We start from the raw sequence: 25,550 nt of genomic DNA on the forward strand, positions 1-25,550 counted from the left end.
CAGAGGTTGTAGATGTGAGATTGCACTATTCCCCTGAACTGCATATTCTAAGTATGACAAGGTCCAAAATCCTGTCCTTTGGTAAACTGAATAATTCCCAGAACTTGATGAAGAAGGCTAGCACAGTATCACAAGCTGAAAGCATTAACCCTATTACCTCGATCTCACCAAGATAGTATTTTCCTTTATACTAGGTGAATCAAATATAAATCAGATTTTTTATTTTACAATTTTACTGAAACCACCGACAAATCACAAGCGCCTCATTTATCTACATAGTCCCCCAACTCTGACACACATTTTTGCCATTGAATTGGCAACTTTTTTATGCCATCCTCAAGAAAAGAAGAAGAACGTGTGTGCAGCCAGTTGCACATGTACTCCTCTACCAGTGCATCATCATGAAATCGCTTTCCTCTCATTTCTTCTTTCAGTGGTCCAAACAAGAGGTAGTCACAAGGTGACAAGAATGGACTCCTAAGAAATCCACAAGCAAAATGCCTGCACAGTCCCGAGAAACAGTTCCAAGCAGAAAGGCGTGTTTTGGCCTTAACTGGGCCAGCTGCACCTCGTTCACGTCACTCCATGCTCGCTTGTGGTATGTGACGCATCAAGACCCCTACTCCAGACATCCCCATCAACATCCTCTCAAAGCTCCACCCATTTCCATTCGCTACCGGAGCCGCTAATTTTAAATTCCGGTTTATATTTGATGCACGTAGTAGTAAGGTATCATAGGGTTATATACGTCCCCTTTCTCCATGTTAACTTCTTCAGGCTGGCCTAAATGATGTTCAAACCTGATAGTCGGGCCTAATATGTAGCCTTGCTTGTTCTTGTAGGCAATCATGTTTATTCGCCTAGAACTGCCGTAACATGATACGCCATGGACCTGAACATTGAAATATATATTTGTTGTGTTGTGTTGTGTTGTCCTCTTTTACAATGTGTGTCTGCTGCACTCCTTGCTTATGTTATAATCTCCAAGCAAGGTTTGACAAGAAAGTACAGATTTCCCAGTATTTTCTGCCCATCCCAAGGGTTATTTCTATAGTAGGTTATGTGCGATTTCACATCTACATCCTGAACATCATTTACAATCCACATTTTGGTTTCTTAGTCTACTTTAAATCAGCCTACTCTTAATGCATGTTAGTTCTCAGCTTTACAACTTTACATTTTTTAATTTCCCTATTGACATTTTAAGGTCCTCACACGATGGCTTTTATAGATTCTTTCTATATTAACCTTTCGCACTCCTATGATGACTGTGCTGTGTTCCAGTGTTGTAGATCTGTCTAGCTATCCCTACTTATTATAGTCTGCGGGAATTGAAACGACTTTGCATTTACTTATTTTAATGTGTCCTCGCCTTATTTTTAATATTATGTATTTGTATTTGTGACTGAAGATGTCCTATAAGAGGACGAAACATGTTTCACAAGTGTAATTTAATGTAGTCTTTGTAATAAAGACAATTACAGTATTGTAAAGGTGGAATTATAAAATCTAAATTTTCACAACTTGTGTTATTCTCGCATGTTTATGACAGTTTACTGATGATATAGATTGAATGTACATATGGTTTCTGCTTCATCTTCGCTCACGGAAATAGATATTTTAGAACAGTTAATGGACAGTATTGACACTTTCAACATCTGGAAACAGTTGAACCTTAGTTATTAACGGAAAGAAGCAAAACTGTGTTGAACAATTAGAGAAACCTAACATAATTATTGGCTATTTGTCAAAGATGGAAGGCGTTGATTGCTCGGACCACTACACATCAAGCTATGCTTTTATAGTGAAAAGCTTGAAATGGTGGCGGAAATTGTACTTCTGGCTATTTTAAGCGGCAATAGTTGACAGCTTTTTTGCTCTATAAAGAATACTACACCGCGAATCGCATTTGAATGGTAACATTTGAATGGTAAAATGCACATCATCTATAACATGCCTGGAAAACAACATAAAGACTCCTGTCTGTTCAAGCAGGAGCAAGTAAGGTGGTAGAAAGGAAACAATTTACTACTGCAAAACATGTTTGAAAAACCCCGGTCTCCACCCAGAAAACTGTTTTGAAAAGTACCACACAATGAAAAGCTACAAGTGGTAGTGGCAGTGGTGATTATTGTTTTAAGAGGAAGTACAACTAGGCAACCATTCTCTATATAACATTAATCAAAGAGAAAAAGTGTAAGGGACTCCACACTTCAAAAAATGAAGGTATCAGCCAAAAGAAAAAGACAAGGGCCATGAGGGCGTGAAAATGAAAGAGTCCCTATGCCTTGAGTGCTCCAATACCGTCGAGGTCGGAAAAGAACAAGACTTGACCAAGGGAGGTCGGACAGTATAGATGAAAGTGAGGAGCTGGGCACAAGTGGAAGCAATGCCAGGACTCAGTTAAGGGTCCCGTGGTCGCCAACCCACCCTCCAAAGTTCAGAGCCCCTATCAGTTGCCTCTAACGACAGGCAGGGCATACCATGGGTGTTATTCTACAGCCCCCACCCACAGGGGTTAAAGCTACAAGGATTAATGTATTTTGTGTTCTAACTGCAAGTACATAACATGTTTAACATAATTATATTTTGTGTTCAATAGTTTTGCAGTGTTCACTTCCTGCAGCTGTTCACGGTGCAGACATTAATTCGGAGTGGAGGAGGAAGCACACATTAAGGTTAATGGAGTTCAAAAGGTTAACTTTCTCAATTTAACACGACAGAGTGGGTCATAAGTCAGATTATGGTAATCTATGAGTTACCGATAGGGCTGAGAATATAGGGATGTAAAAGAATTGGGACTGATAAACACCCACCATAACACACACACGTTCTGTGCAAAAGGTGGCTACACTGTTGTTATGTATAAATACTGTCATCGCTGTGGTAGGAGAACTGCATAGTGACAACTCACAGGTGCATGCAGTTTGGTCTTTGTTGGTGAGTGGACTGGTCTAGTGTATTTGTCCAGCTGTAAAAATGGAGGCAAGCAAAGAAGATCAGAGAAGTGTGGTTAGTTTTCTGGTAGCTGAGGGTGCTGAAATACGCAAAACACATCGTTATATGTCTGCTGTGTATGGCGAACACTGCAGCTCCATGATGAGTGTGCACGAGTGGCATAGGAGATTCCGAGAAGAGCGCACATTACTGCAAGACGATGCGTGAAGGCTATGCTACAGCGATTTGGTTGGGAAACACTTCAACATCCTCTGTACAGCCTGGATCTTTCACCTTGTGATTTTCACATTTTTGGCAACATGAAGAAAGACATTCGTGGATGTCGGTTTCATTTGGACAAGGAAGTGCAAGAGTGGGTATGGTTGTGGATCCTCAGTGACCTACCTCTTTCTATAAAACTTGAATTGATAGTCTCTCCTCCCAGTGGGATAAATGTATTAATGCTTTTGTTACTTACTTTTGAATGAAACCATTCCATGGTCATGTGGTAGCGGCTGTTCGGTTTTCATTTGACTGCCCCTTATATCTGAAGGTAACAGTGTACAAAGATATGGAGATTGTCCTCATTCTTTTGTGTTTTCGTGTTTGTTCTTGCCTCCTCTTTTTATTACTCCCTTTTGTCCGACTTGATGTTGGGTGTTCCATACATGAAGTCACAAGTGGGAATAGACAGGAGGAGATTTTTGAGATCCAGTGGATGTGGCAGTCAGAATCAAGAACAGAATGTGCTAATTAATTTTTAGCAGAGAAACCAGAGAATACATGATTCAAGAAGGAAAATAGTCAGAAGATTAACAAGTGTAGATGAGGTCATAGAAGGACTCAAACTCTGATCAACTATCCATCCCTTTCAGACCGTGTACGCACAGTTGTGCGGGTTTGTATTTTATTTATGTCTGAGCTTATCTGACGTTTTCTTGGCGCTAGACCAGACTGCAGTGCTTGTGCGGGACATGTAGCATGTACTTCAGCTGTTCTTATTTAGTGCTTGACCACAAGGAGGCAGGAAGAAGAGTTTAAAAACACAGTTCACCGGCAAGATTGCAGGAGGCAGTAATGCCTAAAGTAAGTATTTATTTCTTGCATTCATATTAATCTAGAAGCTTCATTGAATATCAGAATATAAGCAATGAAGTGTGTAAATTGTTTAGCAAACGTAAATTGTGAATTTACATCCTTCATAATAGCATGAGGTTTTGAATGTTGATACGCACAATTGTGTGGGCTAGGTTTCCTTACAGGCAATGCATGCAGGAGCGCTGGGTGCTGCCACCAAAAGGACTGTGAAAGCAGAACTCGTACTCTACATGAGAAATGTAATGTATAGGATTTTAATTGTTTAAAATCGTTCCACACTGTAAAATAGAACATCTGAACATATACATGTGTATATTCACATGTACTGAGTTGAATTTTTTTTTTTTTGGTAAGTAGTGAATTAAGTTCTGAGACGCACAATTGTGTGGGTTCTGTTTTCCAGCTGATAGTTTTTATTTTGTAAAATAAACTGTACAAACATGTATTTGAGAGCACTTTAGTACATTTTTGACGTACAAACAAAAATTCACACCTCCAATTTTCTTTCAGGTCTGACAACAAGGTGCTGCCGCCAAAAGGGCAGTAAAAGCAAAACTCGTCCTCAGTGTAGAAAATGTAATGTTTTCTTGTGTTTGAACGAAGATTTAATTGTTTTAAATTATTCTCCACTGTAAAATAGAACATTTGATCATATACATATGTATATTCACATGCACTGAGGTAATTTTTCTTTTTTGTAAGTAAAGAATCAAGTCCTGACATGCACAATTGTGCAGGTGCTTTTCTTCAGATGTTAATTTTTATTTTGTAGAATAAACTATAAATATATATTTTTTTTTGTAAGTAGTGAATTAAGTCCTGAGACGCACAATTGTGTGGGTTCCGTTTTCCAGCTGATAGTTTTTATTTTGTAAAATAAACTGTAAAAACATGTATTTGAGAACATTTTAGTAAGTTTTTGATATACAAACAAAAATTCACATCGCCAGTTTTCTTTCAGGTCTGAAAGGGATATTAATGGAAACAACAAAATAAAAAGAACTTATGGATGTTACAGCCAAGCCTGAAAAACTATTTTTGTGTTGATCACAGAATAGTGATTATAAAGTTGGAATAAGTAGTAACATACTGCAACTATAAGAAAGGAAAATAAGAACACAAAAACTCAGAGACAAGCAGGTGCCAGAAGAATCTGTGAAGAAACAAATATCAAGGACAGAAACTGATAGTACTGAAGAAGAATGAAAGAAGTGAAGGGTGTATTTATCTGCAGTGCAGAGATTTTTGGTTTGAAGCCATAGTTTTTACCATTTTTCTTGTTTATGCTGCTATACCGCAATTGAACTTCTCCACTTTCCAATATGTAACTTATCCAAGCATTGCAAGACGTGCTTGGTTTTGTATTATGTGGGAGATAAAACTTTCTAATGGAAAATGTTCTAGTGGTAAGAATATCAATATACAGTCATTCTAAGGGTGAGACAGTATCTAGAAAGAAGTAGTATAATTGTATTAATGTCAAGAGAAGAAAATAATAAACTGCATTTACTATTATAATAGTAAAAGGAGCAGTGGAGGTATTAGTTACATAGTGAGAAAAACTTACGATTATATGTGATGGCCAGTTCTGTTCTCTAAATGAAGGATTCAGTTCCGGTTCTGGTGAAATCACCTCTTCAGGTTCAGTTGTAAGCTCCTCCTCAGGCGTCACTTCTTCCGAAAACTGCTTCTTGAGAACTTGAATGGCATTGAGATTTGACAAAGAAAGATCTGATGAAGAAGGTACTGGTGTTTGTCTACCATTGTCCGAATCTGTGTTTATTTCTTCATGGGTAATATCTGCAGAGGGGTTAAAGTCAGTGTTGTGACATATAGGTACAGGACTCGGAGCAGAATGTGCTGAAAGTGACGATCCTTTACTAGCATCATGCACATCTGTAAAAAAAAAAAAAAAAAAAAAAGGGAAGATGAAAACCAAAAACATTCATTATTCAACAAACTACTCAAGCCATTTATGCTTTTGTAATCATGAAATTACCAGCATTTAGCCCCAGTGCGACAGGTTCATGAGTTGGAATACCACATCTTTCCAAAATGCTGGTGGCTAGTGTGCCTTCCTTTGTAGGGTGATAAGTAACAGAGCACTACGGGAGATATGTACCTCCATTTGTTTACATGCCTACCTTTGGCATTTATATAAAAAATCTAGGTCCCAGAAGGGAACCATAATAAAATTTAATTGATTGTAGGATTAAGCTCTGGTTCTAATAAAATGACCTCTTCAGTCAGACATAAGCTGCTCCTTAGACATCACTAAGTGCATTTCTTTTTTGACATAAATATGTCTTATGGCTGGGGATCATCCGAAAATTTGTGTAACGTGACGCGACAAAATGTGCGACTGAAGTGTTATCATAGCAACCGTGCAGGTTGTGTTGTAAGGTATGGATGGATAGTCAATGTTTCCTAGCAACCGTGCAGGCTATGTCTTATGGCTGGGTGCCATATTAAATTAGCAGCCGTTGATGGATGGCCTTGACAGGGAGACACATTTATGATCATTTGATTTTCGCAAAGGAAAAAGTGGTTTCTTTCTTAGATTACAATCTTCTGCTCCCATTGAACTTGTTTTTTTATACTGTAATTTACTTTACGTCATATATAGGTCTAACGGCGATGATGGGATAGGAAAAGGCTAGGAATTGGAAGGAAGCAGCCGTGGCCTTAATTAAGGTACAGCCCCAGCATTTGCCTGGTGTGAAAATGGGAAACCATGGAAAATCATCTTCAGGGCTGGCGACAGTGGGATTCGAACGCACTATCTCCCGGATGCAAGCTTACAGCCACGCGCTCCTAACCGCACAGCTAACTCGCCCAGTAAGTATGATAGGAAAGACAGACTGAGAAACAAAGATGTAAGAAAGGAGGTCAGAATCCACCATCATCATCATCATCATCATCATCCTTTAACCGTCTCCAGTCACCCAGATGCGGTACAAGAGCACTCTCCAACTTTGTCTATCCAGGTACATTTCTTCCTTCTCAGCTTGGTGCCATTCCACTCCTCTTCCTTCTAGGTTCTCCTTTATTTGACTGATCTACTGTTTCCTTGGTCTGCCTCTAGGTCTTTTGCCTTCCAGTTCCTTTTTTAGCCATTTTCTTGCTGTTCTCATTTGATCCATCCTTTTTATATGATCATACCATTTGAGTCATGATGTTCTTACATTTTTGCTTAGCAACTTCTGTATTATGACGGATCTCCTCATTCCGGATCTTATATCTTCTTGATTTCTTTAGCGTTGACCTCAGGAACTTCATTTCTGCAGTTTGAAGTCTGCTACTGTCTCTACTGTTCATCATATAGGTTTCAAGGGCATATTTAGTTACTGGCACGAAATATACCTGATAAATGGTTCTCTTTGTACTTAAAGGTATTTGTTTATCCCACAGAAGAGACCTAACTTGGTGATAAAATTGTGCTTCTTTTTGGACTCTGTAAGTGATTTCAGCATAGGACTTTGCATCACAATCAATCAATCAATCAATCAATCAATCAATCAATCAATCAATCAATCAATCAATCAATACTGATCTGCATTTAGGGCAGTCGCCCAGGTGGCAGATTCCCTATTTGTTGTTTTCCTAGCCTTTTCCTAAATGATTTCAAAGAAATTGGAAATTTATTGAACATCTCTCTTGGTAAGTTATTCCAATCCCTAACTCCCCTTCCTATAAATGAATATTTGCCCCAGTTTGACCTAGTTACAATGCTACCAAGATATTGAAAAACGGCTAACGTTTTCTAGTTTCTGGCCGTCAAGTTGGATGTTAAACTGTTTACGTGTGGCTAAATTTTAGGCAAATGAGAAAATTGATAGGAGTAAAGGAGTAAACTAAGATGGTTTGGACAAGTAAAGAGGATGGAGGAGAAAAGAACACCAAAACAAATGATGGAAATGAAGTTCAATGGAAAGAGAGCAAGAGGGAGACCTAGAACAAGGAGGATCGAATCCATAAAGAAGAAGAAACCTGACCTTTTTTTTTTTTGCAATTGGCTTTACTTTGTATTGACACAGATAGGTCTTAGGGCGACGAAGGGACAGGAAAGGGCTAGGAGTGGGAAGGAAGTGGTCGTGGCCTTAATTAAGGTACAGCCTGGTGTGAAAAAGGGAAACCACGGAAAAGCATCTTCAGGGTTGCTGACAGTGGGGTTCGAACCCACTAGCTCCCGAATGCAAGCTCACAGCTGCGCAACCCTAACTGCACGGACACTTGGTTGGTCGAAACCTGGACTGGGACAAAATGATGGAAGAGGAATGTTGGAAGGAGAGAGGAAGTTGGAGAAGTGCTATAAATGCTCCGACCCAGCAGGAGCTGGATAAGGGGAAAGGAGGACGATGATGACATCTATTACTTCTATGACTATCCTTCTGTGTTTGTTTTGTGTCCCTAACGGTTTGCATCTTCTATACATTTTTGTCTGTTATCTTTCCCTGTTTTTTTATCTGACCTTTCAACGAGTCTTGATGCCCACCCCCTTGATGAAGCTGGGAAGCAGAAACAAGCTCATCAGTGGCTGAGAACAAATGGATGTAGAATTGGGACTGTTGAGGAGAGAGTCATTCTATTTGAATACAGCAGTTTGTGATGATGTAGAGATTGCGCTTGTCCTCTTGTGTTTTCTCGTTAGTCCTCGTCTCCCTCTACCCAAACTGAGCTGTCATTTTCACTTGTTTGTTCCTTTCCATTAAAAAATATACTAAATACTTCCAACTACAGTAAAACCTTGTTTATCTGGCCCTCGTTGATCCAGATCAGATTCGTACATAATTTTAAAAATTTCATGTTCACATTAGATAATAATTTTTAATTATGATAGCAAGAAGTACGCCAAATATTCGCTTTTTTGTTTGATTCAATGTACAGTTCCTGCATAGGTTTTACAATAAGTTATAGTAAACTGTACTGTAAAATGCTTTTTTTTTTGTTGGTTTAATGAAGATTTACTAAGAGTGTCACAGGGCGCAGATGCGGTATGATGGTAGTTACTGGAGGAAAAAATTGTAGCGGCATGCAATGAGGCAGTGAGAAAGATGATGACATGGACACCACAACAGCGGATGACACATGCAGATGCTGTGAACCAGCTGACAAACATCATGGTGTACCTGGAGCGTCAGCCCAACGCCACTCCAGCTGAACTATTAATTATAAAGATGCTTCATTCAAATGCCACACATGTTTGAAACAGAAGACAGTGGACCAATTCTTTGTTAAGAAATGATGTGACTTTATGTGATTAAAATTCTTATATTTTTTAATGTCTTGTAAACAATACTATGTATATTTTTTCTTTTTTTGCAAAACATAGTTTTTTGTTGTCATAAATGGTAAGTCTGCTTATTTAAGGATTTTGTTTTGCTTATGACCCATATAACCCGGATTATCCCGATTTTAGATTGTCCCGATTGCCTTTGGTCCCAGTTAGTCCGGATAAATGAGATTTTACTGTACATACACTGCAAGCCTTTATACAGGCAAATTTATAGCAAGTTAATTGCATTTGCAGAGTAAGCTGGTTGCGTGCTGGTGTACTTACAATGAAAATGCACCTTGCTATATGAATAATATGACACCTACTTAAATTAGACTTAAGTCAGATTATTTATATAGTAATAATAATAATGCTACTTGCTTTATGTCCCACTAACTACTTTTACGGTTTTTGGAGACGCTGAGCTGCTGGAATTTTGTCCCACAGGAGTTCTTTTACGTGCCGATAAATCTGCTGACACAAGGCTGATTATTTAGACACCTTCAAATACCACCGGACTGAGCCAGGATCAAACCTGTCAAGTTGGGGTCAGGAGGCCAACACCTCAACCGTCTGAGCCACTCAGCCCAGCTAATTTATATATAGTTTCAGGGGAAAATTATGAATATATTGCTCCCATTGATGAGCACTTGCTTGTAGGAATCAATCTTTTGAAAGAATTTTTTAAAAAACTAATAAAAACACATGGAAGCAATTACAAGTCTTTTAGTTCTCACCTGCACTACACCATTGTACTTCTTCATGTTGAAATTTTGGTGATGGAGTTTCTGTAGTTTGGGAGTGAAGTCTACGAGATGCTACACGACTGTCACTAGAACTAAAGGAAAATGAAACGAACATCAGTGATAAAAATAAATTTGCAGGCAATATGTCATGTGAGGTAAAGTCAATAAATTTCCAGACTAATCTCATAAACAGTCCATTGTATACCTTTGAAAGTAACTAGGGCCAATAATGTCTAAGTCCTCTTGTGGTTAGACATGATTGAAAGCATGCCAGGAAGTAATTTCTCACAGCATATTAAAAATGAATTGCTATTCACTAACTACTTTTATGGTTTTTGGAGATGCTGCGCTGCTGGAATTTTGTCCTAAAGGAGTTCTTTTATGGGCCAGTAAATCTACTGACACAATGAATGAATTGCTATTCATTTTGAACTTCCTCCACCATCTGAAATCACCCGTTCAGCAGCATTTTCCATTTTGGGGAAAGAAAGAAGATGCAGGGTGCAAGATCAGACACACAGGGAGGATGTGACACCCAGGGTCATGTTGCTCTTGGCCAAAAACTGTTGAATCTAGGGAACAGATGGGCAGGTGCATTGTCATGGTGAATGAGCCATGTATTATTTTGTCACTGATCGGGTTGCTTCCCTCCTTACATACACACTAGACGTTTCAAGACATCGACATAGAAAGTAGCATTAACTGTCTTCGTGGATAAGCTGGCACACTTTTGTAATAATTTCTGGTGCTAAAGTGAATACTGGGTGGCCGGGACGCACATCATGGTCAATCAATGCTCTGCGCCCCCTTTAAAGTAGCAAAACCACTACTGTTCGGGAACGTCTCACAGCCTTCTCTCCAGAAACTATCTTCAACATTTCATAACATTCGGAAGCTGTTTTCCCTAGTTTGAAGCAGAATCTAATCCAAGTCCTCCACTTCACTATTAACAGAGAACACATAGCATGTACTTACAAATGCAAGTGTAGTGTCACTCCTGATGCAGAGAATAAGCTGGTTTTCAGTACATGGCATAGCAGTTCTGCTTTTGGTGGGTAACAATGATAACAATGCTCCATACAACTGTGGGAAGTACAGCCTGGGAATTAAATGACTAGACCTCGTATGTTTATGTTTAAGAATACTGTAAAAATATAGGGGTTGATTAGTAAGTTACAGAAACTGCAGTATTCTTACCTTTCAGAAATGTACTAACACAGGAAATCTAAAACCTATATATTTGAAAGTGTTTCTTGGATTCCTTGGACACTGTTATACACTGATGACATTCCTCACAGCAGCCATCACTACAAGAAACCACGGTGCTGTGTTCAAAGATGGAGTGGCTGCTTAAGCCAATTTGGCCAGCATTTAAATGTCAAGAAAATTGAATATTTGGAAATTAATTCAAGCACATTCTTCATGAAGTGAACAGCCAAAACCTAGAGAAAATGAACTGCTTCCAGTATTTATGATCCTACCTGTAGACCAACAGTGGTATTGATCAGAAAGTGCATGTAACAGTGGGCGAAGCGTGGTTTAAATGCAAAGGATCCACAAGAGTACTTGTAAAATAACCAGTGATGGGAAAAATACAAAATAAAAGTAATTGGGTTCAATTACAGTTAACTAAGCAAAAATGTACTCAATTACAATTACTAATTACTTTTTCAAAAGGTAAGTAGTAAAATTACAAATACAATTACTTCATAGAACACGAGTCTTTAGTAAATCGCTGACATATTTTTTCTTTACATGGCGATGGAATGATACGGTATTGAAGTTTGCAAGGAAAAATACACTACTCCATTTTGTTCTTTAGCATAGACACATTAAGTGGCTATCATCACTACATGAGACTAGTCAGACTTTCAAAATTATTGCTCCCAAGAAAAATTTCTGTGTCACTATCGTGTTTTCATTATTTTCAGGATAACTAATTCAAAATATTTATTCATAATAGGGAATTGGAAATGCCTTAACCCCTTCACCATCACATGTTTATTCCAGCTCCATTCTTGACCACGTAACCCCTGCGGGTGGGGGTGGTGAATAACATCCACGGTATCTTCTGTCTGTCGTAAGAGGCGACTGCAAGGTAGACCAAGGACTCTCGTCTTGGGAGCATGGGTCCAATAGGTGAGTCTGGCATTGCTTCTACTTACTCGTGCGAATATCTTCGGTTTCATCTTTCCTATATGACCTCCCTTGGTCAACTATTGTTCTTGCCTGACCTCAACAATATTAGGTTCTCGAGGCCTGGAGAGTCTTTGGTATTCACACCCTTCATGGTCTTTACCTTTCTTTGCCGATTCACTTTGCAAAGTGTCGAATCTTCTGATTAGTATTAATAGAGGATGGTAGCCCAGTTATCCTTACTCTTAAAATAATAATCACCACCACCACCACCATCTGGATCGCATAGTGCAGATTATCTAAATCTCGACCAGTAACCACGACAACCTGCGAGTAAATGAAGGAGTGCACGTCGTATCCTGAAATATACCCTTCGTGTGACACAATGCGAGTTCTGCGACTCCAAAGTTGAAAAGAACTCGATGCTGTATATATCGATTACTAGAATATAACGATTACAATTTAATTTTCAGAAGTAAACTACAATAAAAAATTACATTTTGTGAAAAGTAATGACTATGAGTAAAAGTAACTAAATAGTAATTGTTACAAATAATTCAATTACTTTTGCTCAGTTACTTCCCAACTCTGGTGATAAGTGTATTCCAGTCCACCTTAAATCAAAGGTGTGTTGGCACTATGGCCCATCCAGTAGTGCAGTTTGGGCCTGAGAGTTGGTCAGTCACCAAAAGTGCAAGCATGCTCTACACACCACGGAGATGCGTTACGCTGGCCTCTAGGACCTTGATCACATAACCAAAAGAGGATGGGAACTGTTCCCAATCAGGAGAAAATGTGGGAGGTGGTATGGTCTTATCCTAAGAGCTATGACAGATACTGCCTCATTCAATGCTTATAAGTACTGTACCAGTAAAATAGCCCGACTTTGTGAATTAATATTAAGGTTAGCACGAAGTAGGTCTCAGGGCAATTCTGGGTGGTTTCTAGCTAGGGCTTGGTACAGGAGGCAGGGTCCTATCTACAAGAAAAGTTTTAAATTGATTGAATAATCGTTTATTCAGAAAATGCATTTCAAAGTGCACATAACCTTACTGTTGATAGTCGCTGTCTTCAACATCACCTTTTGATGACCCGTGCTCCCAATTCACTAGGCTGAATGGGGCTGGAACACATTCTGGAAGTTGCCAATATTACGTTGAGATAAGGCCGGAACACCCAGGTCAATTGGATATGGGTTTGAGTCTCAAACCTTTGATGTTCTGGACGATCTCTGACGATGTTGCGGGATAATCACTCGTCACATAACTTATACAAGTGTCCAGAATTACACAGTCCCCCGACACTTTGGTTTAACAGCACTGTTTCATTTAATATGGTTGGGATATGCTGTCAAATTCACTCTTAATCTTGTAGATAGAATTTGAAAGTTCACTAAAGATGTAGATGCGAGCAGCATCAAGATTGGAAGAAAATAAAGCACAGTTCATGAATACAAAGAATGAAACTGAAAATTGTTCACGCACTCGGCACAGATCGTGGTGATTTTCCACTAAATAAAGTAGCACTTGACATTGAATGAAATGTATGACTGCTCTAGAGTTTATCGAAGACACTGCTGTCAGTCATGAAACAACACTAAACACTTTGACGAAGAAATAAGGTTGTAATGAAAAGTACAGTTCATTGTTAGGCACACTTGACATGAAATAAAATAGGCGACTGTTCGAGAGTTTCTCAAAGACACTGCTGTCAGTCACACACAGATAATTTACACACTGTTCAGAAGAAATAATACACAATTTTGTTTGAATTGGATAAAGAACACAGTTTGAGTTCGGAGTGAAACCTTGGTGTCGTAGCACACGATTATACTTTTATCATGGTAATCATTTGCATCAACATTCATGGGAAAGTTCGAACACTTTCATAAATACTCATGTCTATTAAGGAAATTATGCTGACTGAGATTTAAAGAAAAATGTCACAGTTAATAGTATAACGTAATAGTGTCACACTGAAATTAATGATATGTTTATTCAGAGATTAAGTTCTGCTGACTGATATTAAAAAAAGAAATATCACAGTTCCTAGTATACCGCAGTAGTGCTACATTAAAATTAATATTGGTTTGGAGATTAAGTTTCACACAGGCAGCATGGTAATAAACTCAGTTCCACAAGAACGAAAGTAAGTTATATCGAAAAGTTTCTACATGCGTACAGAATATAAGTTATACTTCACTGTTGTCACCTAAGTCTAATACATGACTTGTTATAATCAGAGTTCCAACACACGCAAAATTTGCAAGTTCAACACACCTGTCAGAGTTTAAGTCCCACATGAAGACTTTAAATATTCGAAGATAGCCTCGTCAGCACTTCGACGAACGCTTCAGCGTGGAGAGTCAGGCTGGACACTCAGCTATGACTGTCTGATCTGGGTAAAGTGAGCTCTCCTTATATTCAGTTTGGGCTCCTACGTCATCCTATAATGTGATCCCTTTGAAGCGGATTATCTCGCGAATACCTCAACGGATTTCCTTGAGATTCGCAATTTGAGACGTTTATGTTATCCTCTTCAAAATGACATATCGCTCAAGTCGCTGCGATAATTATTAGAGAAGTTTTGAATTTTTCTCAATGGAATGTTCGCGAAGGTGTGACGTTCATATCCAGAATATACCAGGCCATGCAGGCTACACGTGGTGTCCGGCGGGTAGTCTATCTTGTCCCTGCAGCTACGTCACACACACAGCTGTCGGCGGCTAGCCTGCTCGCTCTTCCGAATGTAAACAAACCAAGTTAGCTCTGAACGTCTTGCATAATGATTGAATACAATTAATCATTAAAAAATACGGCATGTCCAGTTCGTAACCGGTACAGTACACTGTCAAGGGCAAGCATCCCCATAGAAAGCCAAGACAATGGTGGCAAGACACATTAGTCACCGAAATGAAGACCATTCAGCTTAAACCAACTACTGTACATGGTGGCATAAAATGGCGCTCGTTGATCTGAAAAGTGGACCAAACCTCCAGAAAAATGCTAAGTGATAGAAAAAGAAGAAACATTTGACATGTATAATATGTGGTTCATAATGTTGTCACCAGATGGGGCATGCTTGCAGAATCTCTGAGAGGACAGAAGGAACAAATATGACATTAGAAATTACACTTTTATTCACATAAAACTTTGTTTATATCCTTCATAGTAGTCGTCCAAACTGTCCATGGTTCATTGTCATCAATGGAGAAGTCAGAAAATATAGCTGTACACATGACATTCATTAATTTGTGCTGCATCACACTGAAGTGGAGAAATGGTGTCCTGTGTGTTGACAAAGTGTTTCACACATGATGGTTTCTTCACTTAATGAATGAGATCAAAGTCACATGGATTAAGATCAAGGGAAGAGCGAGTGTGTGGCAACACCACCCATCCCTAAAGCTGTAAACAATGGCTGCTTTGTGAGGTCCAGTCTTGTGCAAGATGATTGCGTTACCCAATACTTCTGGACGTTCCTTCCATTTGGCAAAATTAATGTGGTACAGCAAAGTCCAGTACTGTGCAGTTACAGCATGGCACTCATGGATGACACACATGAACTCTTTGATTGCTGTATGCCAAAATGATCATCAGCTTCATGGGTGATGGATTTTTTCAACATAAAAATAGTGAGGTAGAAAAATATCTACAAGAGGTGCATCAACACCTGATGGTATTTTTTTTTACAAGTTGCTTTATGTTGCACCGACACAGATAGGTCTTATGGCGACAATGGGATAGGAAAGGGCTAGGAGTGGGAAGGAAGCGGCTGTGGCCTTAATTAAGGTACAGCTCCAGCATTTGCCTGGTGTGAAAATGGGAAACCACGGAAAACCATCTTCAGGGCTGCCAACAGTTGGATTAGAAACCCACTATCTCCTGAATGCTGGATACTGGCTGCACTTAAGCGACTGCATCTATCGAGCTCGGTCCACCTGATGATATCCTGAAGTGCAACCTACTTAGAAGAAACTTCAAGACCATAAGGGTTTCCAAGGAAAGCCGAGGCTACAAACAGAAGGTGTAGACCGAAGCAAGAAAGGAACAACACCGGCAATGAATGCGTGAGTTAATATTAAAGCCCGGGGAAGGAGACAGTTGAAATTACGTGGATCTTAGTCAGCCAAAACGACATGAATGAATAATAATAATAATAATAATAATAATAATAATAATAATATGGCCTCATCTACCTTATGCATACATTTTGATTTGATGTCATTTAGGCTGCCTGACTGTCAATTTCAATTTGCTCTTTTACTCTACCAAAATGACAGAGAAACAGATCTCTGTTGAGCGATCTACTCTGAGTTTTATTTAATTCTGTCAGGTAAACACCAAATATGTCACTAGAGCTCTTTCACATGCATACATCAAAAGATATGGAGTGTTGAAAGGATTTTTATCTGCCCTTCAAAAACGGCGACTACCTCTGCCGGGTTTGAACCCACGATCTTAGGAAATGGTGGCCAACATTCTATCACTGATTAATAGAGGGAGTTGTTGCTATGGTGATACAGGGTGACACCATTCACTGGATTGTCACTTAAGTTCAGGTTAGCATGCACGTGCGCATGTTTCATAGACTGCAATGATATGAAACAGTACGCCATTTCCTTCCTGGTGAAATATCTGCCTTACGCTACCTCAAAACAAGTGCATGCATGTCAGTATAAAGTGTGCTCTGGCACATATAAGCCACTGTGAAAGAGTCATCACAGGGGAGTTTTCACCATCAAACCTTTTTTCTATGAAGCGAGTCCTTCAGTTATCAGAGGTACCAAATCATGGCAACGCACAGTCATTCTTGTTTCTTAATCAAACCTGCTTCAACCCCAGCTGTTTCAGAATTCTGTATACACTTGCTTCCCCAGTTGGTGTGACATTTCGCTAACAATTACATGTTTATTGTCCTTAACTATGTTGTTAATTCACTGCACATTGTCAGGTGTTCATGCAATGTGAGGTCTGCTACTGTGAGGAGAATCTTGACGTGCCTATTGTTACCGAGTAATCTCGGTGTCCAGAGAGTTACTGTAATGCAATGGACAGCACCACCATGCACTTGCCTCAGCCTCTTGTGAATGTTCCAGTCACATTCTCCAACACATGAACTCTGCAACAGCACATTGCTTTTGAAATGCAGCAGCCATCCTGAATGAGTGCTACGACTACGCAACATTTACACACTAGTTGAACCAAATTCAAGTACACATGATGATGATGATGATGATGATGATGCTTGTTGTTTTAAGGGGCCTAACATCTAGGTCATTGGCCCCTAATAGTATGAAATGAGACAAAATAATGACAATTTTAAAAGTCCAAAATCATCCACTGACCAGAATTCAAAATGTGATGACGAATGAATGGATGGATATGAATTTAAAACAATCAGTGGATCCAACCCACAATGCCTCACATTCCCAGAAACTAGTGTTAAACAATGGTATTACTGACCAAGGGACTGCTTCTAAAGCACAGTCTGAATTGATGATGCTTGTAGACTACAGGGGGTCCAACATCCAGGTCATCAGCCCATCATAACAGTACTTATCGCTAGGAAAGTAGAACCACGGTAACTGTCATGTTGCGGTACTAATCAAAAGTAGCGTAGACTCGCGGTATTCCACACATTATGGTACTTCTCACAGGTAATGTAATATGCACATGTAACACAGACCTATGGTGTTTCTCACGTTACGGCACCATTTATAGGCAACGCAAACCTATGGCGTTCCTCACATAGTGGGTATTAATCATAGGCAAGGCAGACCCGTGGTGTCACTCATATAGTGGTACTAATCACAGGTACTCTAAAACCCACCCTGATTCACACACTGTCGCTACTAATCACAAACCTATTGTGTACCTAACCTAGTGGTACTACGTGCAAGTTAAAGCAAACCATGGTGTTCCCTACGTGGTGGTACTAATTACAAGTTGTCTCATGGTTCATAGTTCTAATTCAAAGAAAAATGTAATGTATTAGTTTTGGAGTGATCCTCAAATTAGATCTGTAGTGTTGGCACATTTTTAGGAGAAAAATATATTTCTTTGACTCATGATGCAAACTACATAATTATCTAAATATTATCATTCAAGAATTAAATATCCTTTTTCAAAAATACAAAACGTTACCTCTGCACACAGATGGATCTTAGCTTTCTTTGGACATCATCGATGTAATCTGGAACAATCAACTGTTTTAGATGATTCTTATAGACTGATGAATCATTTTATCTATTTATTTATTTATTTTTAATTTATTTATTTATTTATTTATTTATATACAATACTTGTCTGCAGATATATTAAGTTATAATTTAGTAGAACTGCATTATGCTAACACACCCACTGTCACTCTCACTCACATTTATAAAAGAATTTAAATATTATACTGTACATTAACCAATATGAAGAAATCTTGCTTGAACACACATACACACACAAAATAAATGCACACATTACAAAACTATAGACTAGGTCTACATATACCAGAAAAACACAGTGTATCACCATTCACGCACTCAGCTGTACAATGCACACGTCAGTCGGTAGTTTTCAACAGCTAATCTCGTAGGATCTCTTGAATTTAATTAATGGGTCATTGTCCATGACACTGACTGGCAAGGAATTCCAAAGTCTGGAAATGGCCACAGTAAAAGAATTGTTATACACAGAGGAATTGCAAGAGTAGATCCAGCGCTAGTAGTAAATGAAATGCTGTATGGCTTTTAGTGCCGGGAGTGTCCGAGGACAAGTTCAGCTCACCAGATTTGACGCCAGTAGACGACCTGCGTGTTGTGATGAGGATGAAATGATGATGAAGACAACACATACACCCAGCCCCAGTACCAGCGAAATTAACCAATGATAGTTAAAATTCCTGATCCTGTCGGGAATCGAACCCGGGACCCCTGTGACCAAAGGCCAGCAAGCTAACCATTTAGCCATGGAGCCAGACAGTGCTAGTAGTAAAGTTATGAAATGAGGAGAGAAAGTGAAATTCAGAGGAAATGTACTGAGGCGAGTTGCTATGTAGTAGTCTATGTATTAATACAAATATGTGATGTTTACATCTTTTGTCAGGTTTTAGCCAGTGAAGTTCTTGATAGTAAGGAGTTACATGCCTATCCTATCTCAAGTTAAAAATGAATCTGAGGCAACAGTTGAAAGCTCTCTGTTCCTTCGCTGCATCAACAAGAATTATGCCACAGTAGTAGAGGATAGGAAGAATTAGTCTACACTAGTCTATGTCCCATGTCTGGTGTTTCGTTTCAATAGATGAAGTGAAGCAAACTCTTTCTGACATATATTTTAGGTATGTCCCGTCCAATTTAGAATTTCAGTCATAGTCACGCCAATGTTTCTCACTGTTGTACTGTAAGGAATAATTTTATTGCTTATTGGCAGAGGTGGAAATGAAATGTCGTATGGCTTTTAGTGCCGGGAGTGTCCGAGGACATGTTCCGCTCGCCAGGTGCAGGTCTTTTGATTTGACTCCCGTAGGCGACCTGCACGTCGTGATGAGGATGAAATGATGATGAATACAACACATACACCCAGCCCCAGTGCCACCAAAATTAACCAATGATGGTTAAAATTCCTGACCCTGCCAGGAATCGTACCCGGGACCCCTGTGGCCAAAGGCCAGCATGCTAACCATTTAGCCATGGAGCCGGACAAGCAGAGGTGGAGTTTGATCACTATTGATTACACGTAGTAACTTTCAAGAACCGGCAATGATTGCTTGTGTTTTTGATGGATTTATGAGAAGCCTATTTGATCATGCATATTCATTCGCGTAGTTGTTTCAAGTCAGCATTCATGTTTTGCACTGCGTCTGATAATTTGCTTATTCTACAGTGGCTATATATTTGAAGGTCATCTGCATATAAGTGGTATCTGCATAATTTTAGTGTAGACGAGATGTCATTGATGTACAGTGAAAAAAGTATTGGTCCCAAAACACTACCCTGTGGGGTGCCTACTTTCCTAGGTCTCCATTCTGAAATGTTATCCTGAGTTGCTACCTGCTGCAAATGATTATTCAAATAAGATTTAAGGAACTTGAGTGTTAAAGAGTCAAACCAGTAAGACTCCAGTTTCCTAACTAATTGTTTTAAGACTATTATGACTAAAGCACCACTGAAATCCAACAGCGTTAGAACAGTCACTTGACGTTGTTCCATAGCTAGTCTGATGTCTTCTGTCACTTTAAGGAGAGCAGTTGCAGTACTGTACCCCTTCTTAAAGCCTGATTGCAAGGGGTCAAGGAGAGAATGGTCATTTAAATATTGCAATACTTGTTCATACATAAGTTGTTCCAAAGCCTTTGAAAGAGCCGGGAGGATAGAGACAGGGTGATAATCAGAAGGTAGTTTAAAATCAGGTTTTTTGGGTACTGGAATAACATTTGCGCACTTACAGAGAGTTGGGAAGGTACCAGTCTTAAGACAGTAGTTGAAAATGTGTGTCACAATAGGAAGGATGGCAGCTATAATATACTATGAATAAAATTTATACCTACAGCTTTAGATTTAATTGAATAAAGCACTTTCTTAGCTTGGTTACCAGAGTCAGCTTGGAAAATAAAACGTGAGCTATTAGGTGATGCGGTGAATGATTGGTATGCATTTACATCTGGCTGGTTAAGTGGTATTCTATCTTCTAAAATATAAGTATTAAGCTCGTCAGGGGGAACAACTGGTTCTGTCTGTTGCTGCTGACTTTCCAAAATACCCAGTGAATGAAGATGTTTCCAAGCGTTACTTATTTTAGTTTACCTGAAAGAGAGTTTAAGTATTTATATTTCTGATTTCTTAAAACTTGCTTGACTCTGTTTCTAAGAATACGGTAGTTTTTGAAATCACACTCATTGCGAGTTTTCTTGTATTTCTGGAAACATGCGTCACAGTGAGCCATCATACTTTTAATTTCATCATTTAACCATGGGAAGTGAGGACGACTAACTTTCACATGTCGTTTGGGAGCATTCTTGTTATACAGTCCGGTAACAAGAGAATTAAATCTGTCAACTTTTGAGTCAATATGATCTTGTAGTAGAATAGCATTCCAGGATAGGTTATAAGTAGGGCTCGGATGTTTAAGACCTAAAAATAGTCCAAATAAGCAAGCAAATATGACCTCAAAAGTGATGAAATAGGACATAAAAATGACAAAATATGACCCAAAAAAGATTAATCAAAGTAAGGCCATTTTAAAATAAATTATAAATTGAAACGGCAATTCCTCTGATACATATTTGTTAACTAAATTCTTTATTTCTACTTTAATATTAGTTTTCTGAATATACACGTGCAACAATTATTCACAGTCTATATCCTTGATTCACTTATTACATTTTTGTGAATACACACCTAATAGAGTACTAAGTTGGCTAATATTATCAGATCACACAACATTTTAAAAGTCAAAACATGTTTGCACCCTGCATTGGTGGTTTGAAATATGAGAAAACTAGAAATCAATCTATTAAAAAAATATATTTTGGAACTTTTAAGCCCAGATTTCATTAACATTATTCAAATGCGTTATAAAGGTTAAATTGAGCACCAAGAAACGAATTAAGTAATGAAATGGCATATGGCTTTTAGTGCCGGGAGATCCCAGGACGGGTTTGGCTCACCAGGTGCAGGTGCTCTATACATGGTGAAAGCTGCTGAAGGCCTCAAGCTGTTTTATCCAAGAATGATTCACATCACTTGCCTTGCGCATGCTTTGCATTGGGTGGCAGAAGAAATTTGTGGAAATTTTCCTGAAGTCGATAAATTAATATCTAACATTAAAAAAAAAATCTTTAAAGCACCACTGCGGATTGCGACTTTCAAGGAGTTAGCTCCTTCGACACCACTCCCTCCACAGCCAGTTCTTACTAGGCGGGGGACGTCGCTCGATGCTGCCGCGTATTATTGCGAAAACTACTCCACTATCAAAAACATTGTAAACAGCTTCAACAATGATGATGCCTCTTCTACCAAGATTGTGCAGGAATTGTTTTCCAGCAGTTTGTCAGAAAGTCTGACATACATTAAATCGAACTTTGGAATTATATCAAGTGCAATTACTCATTTAGAATCTGTTGGCTTAGAAATTCATGCAAGTATTGACATTGTGAGAAGTGTTGAACTTTCAGTACAGCAATCACATGGAATAGTTGGTGACAGTGTAAAACGAAAACTTCAAAATGTGCTTAATTGAAATGATGGTTTTCACCGTGTGTGCAAAATATATGATGTTCCTATGTGGAATGGTCAACATCTTCCACCATACGTTGCACTGTAATTCAGTCAGTAATGTTCTCACCATTTATATTCATGGTTTTGTTTTGTCTGAATTTATTAATAGCCCTACACAACTGATCATCGGCAGACATACTCTGTAGATTTGCAGTAACATAGCATTGTCCAATATTTCCCAAGAGGCTATTCCACCAAATTTCACAGTGGGAACAATATACTCCATTAAGTAACGCTCACCTGACATTTGCCAGGTCCATACATGTCCAACGGACTGCCACAGTGTGTAGAATGATTTATCACTCCATATGATGCTCTTCCATTGTTCTACAGCCCACAGGCAATGTGCGCCTCTGTAATCGGTAGTAAGCATCATGTTGAGTGATCCTTCATTTATGTACCACAGTTTTCCCACAGAATCCCAGCAAAAACACCTCCCAATGAATGGCATGCGTATTGGCATCACTTCTAGATACCAATCAAAATTCTGTGGCCACGTCATCTAACAAAGCTTGCCGGACTGACTTCATTGCACCTCAAAGGCATGAAAGGTTCCTATCTGTTAACTGTTTTGACTTCCCTGGTCGAGGTGGGAGTTTTAAACTCCCCGGCATTTCCATTTCACCACTACATCACTCGCTGTTGAGTGTGGAAATTGCCAGAAATCTCACAGATGGAAATAACCAAATTGATACTCATGTCTCTTTCAGCCTTGCTGAGCTCTTGTCGTACATCTGTTTAGTTTACTGTGGCTAGTAAACATTCAGTATTATGTATTCTCTGTCTTACTTTATGGTGCTGATACTTGGACTCTAACAGAGAACATCACCAAAAAGCTTTGATCTTTTGAGATGTGGTGCCACCGATGCCTGCTTAGAATATCATGGGTTGATAGAATATGAAACACTGAAGTACTCCAACACTTAAACAAAGAACTAGAGGTCATGTATAACATAGAAAAAGAATAAACTTGAGTACCTTGGCCATGTCATTCGAAATGATAAGTAAAGACTCCTTCAGCTTATCTTACAAGGTAAAATTGAAGGAAGGAGAAGAAGGGGAAGAATATCTTGGGTATGGAATCTACAAGAATGGTACGGATTCAGTACTCCCACTCTTTTCTGAGTTGCTGAGAACAAGAATCAAATCGTCCTATTGACAGCTGACATTAGATGAGGATATGGTAAAAGAAAAAGGAGTAAACATTTCTACGAAGTGCTCATGGCTTTTAAAGAATCACGAATGCTTGAGTGATGTATGTGATCCATCTATTTTCCTTTCAATGAGGGTGTCATGTCATTATTGGAAATGTAGGGTATCTATGAATCAAAAATCACATTTTTCTACAGCTTTCTTTTACATTTTTATATTAAATTGAACAACAGCTGTTACCTGTTTTAGCAACACAATTCAAATAGTCTCCATTGCTGATATCCTGAATAAACTTCAGAAATTCCTGATATTCCTCTTCTTCATCAGCAGAACTTTCCTCATCAGGGAAGATTGTTTGTTCACTACTTCTGAAACTTACATCTTCAAATGACTTCTTAACTTCAATTTTGGATGTATTGCTGCAAAAGACAACATGGCATTACTACAAAAAAAATTACATCTATAAAGAGAGCATAAGCTGAATACACACATCTAGGGATCAATATAGAAAGATATACCATAATTTTAAACTGTTCAACCACATCTAAAACACTCTTGTGGACTAGCTGAAATCCACCTTCATCAGTTTTTCAAAGAATTCCACACAATGTAGTGATTTACAAGCTAATGAGTCATATTTGAAATGTTTTTAAGAATTCTACACTCTTGATTACGGAGAAAAAAAATTAGGAAAACATCAGGGAGAATTACTATAGTTCAGAAGGTATAACTTTGGGTGCTTCCTGCCGCTACACTAGTTTGAACACTAGGCATGTGTTGGTCTCAAGGGTGTGCTGTAATGTTAAACTGTTCAACCACATATAGAACACTCTGCAAACTGTCAAATAGTTTCCATAGCTGATGTATGCTGTTGTATGTTGGGTATTCAGCCCGAAGGCTGGTTTGATCCTCTGCAGCTCTGCCAACAGCTGTCATAAATAGCCTAGGCGTCACTGAAGAGGCGTACTAGGGAAATGAGGAGTGAGGTAGTTTCCCGTTGCTTTCCTCACCGAGCCAGCCGCTGCTATTACATATCAGTCTGCCAAGCCCACTGAAATGCATGCACCAACCGACCCTATGAGCGATATCTTCACACTATTCATAACAGGGACTGGCTGCATAAGCAATGGTATTACTAGCATCACTCATACCTCAGTCACTTTCAAATTATCAAAGCCAAGGATGAGACTGAGACATGTCAATGAAAGTAACAAATTTGATATAGCCCATACCAGAAGACATAGTGCACTGTAAACACTACATTTCGCCAGCAAAGGCCATAGCTGATATCCTAAATAAACTCCAGAAATTCCTGATATAAGTATAGACTCCTTCAGCTTATCTTACAACGTAAAATTGAAGGAAGGAGAAGAAGGGAAAGAAAATCTTGGTTATGGAATCTGTCAAATAATTCCACACAATGTAACGATTTACAAGCTGATAAGTCTAATGAGTCATATTTGAGTTTAGAAACGGTCTTGGTATTATACTGTAGTTCAGAAGGTATAACTTTGAGCGCTTCCCGCTGCTACATTGGTTTGAACGCAAGGCACGTATTGTGTGGCATTATTTACATACAGCGAGCACTATTTAAGACATACAACTCACATCTCATTATTTTTGGGACCACCAACTTTGAAACTGCTCATCCGTTCTCACAGAGAAAGAAAGTTTTATCTCCGAGGCTTGTCTAAATGAACTGAACCTGTACAGTTCTTATCTGCCATCTGGTGACAGGGTCGGAAACTCCAAAATGTTATGTCAGCGAACCTCTAATCTGTGTTTTCTCTGGTTGGAAGTAAGTCTTCTCGTTGGTCGATACATAATAAGCATAGATTGTTCTCGCTCCATGGCTCATAATGGGCGAGTTGGTAGCATGTAGGATCTGCACTTGTGACTGACTGCCTCAAGGCTGTGCCTTGTGTTCAAACCAGTGTAA

At 38.9% G+C, this 25,550-nt stretch overlaps 1 protein-coding gene across 1 annotated transcript in view; it reads right to left on the reverse strand.

Moving 5' to 3' along the window:
• LOC136883106 (uncharacterized) overlaps positions 1 to 25,550 on the reverse strand; it is a 51,650-nt gene that overhangs the window by 4,125 nt on the left and 21,975 nt on the right. The window contains exons 5-8 of the mRNA XM_067155290.2: positions 23,852 to 24,030; positions 18,339 to 18,387; positions 10,048 to 10,148; positions 5,603 to 5,931 (exon numbers count right to left, since the gene is read on the reverse strand). Of these exons, the coding sequence (XP_067011391.2) occupies positions 5,603 to 5,931; positions 10,048 to 10,148; positions 18,339 to 18,387; positions 23,852 to 24,030 (658 nt within the window). The remainder of the gene's footprint in view (positions 1 to 5,602; positions 5,932 to 10,047; positions 10,149 to 18,338; positions 18,388 to 23,851; positions 24,031 to 25,550) is intronic.

Source organism: Anabrus simplex, chromosome 11 (genome assembly GCF_040414725.1).
Source record: "Anabrus simplex isolate iqAnaSimp1 chromosome 11, ASM4041472v1, whole genome shotgun sequence".
Lineage (NCBI taxonomy): Eukaryota > Metazoa > Arthropoda > Insecta > Orthoptera > Tettigoniidae > Anabrus > Anabrus simplex.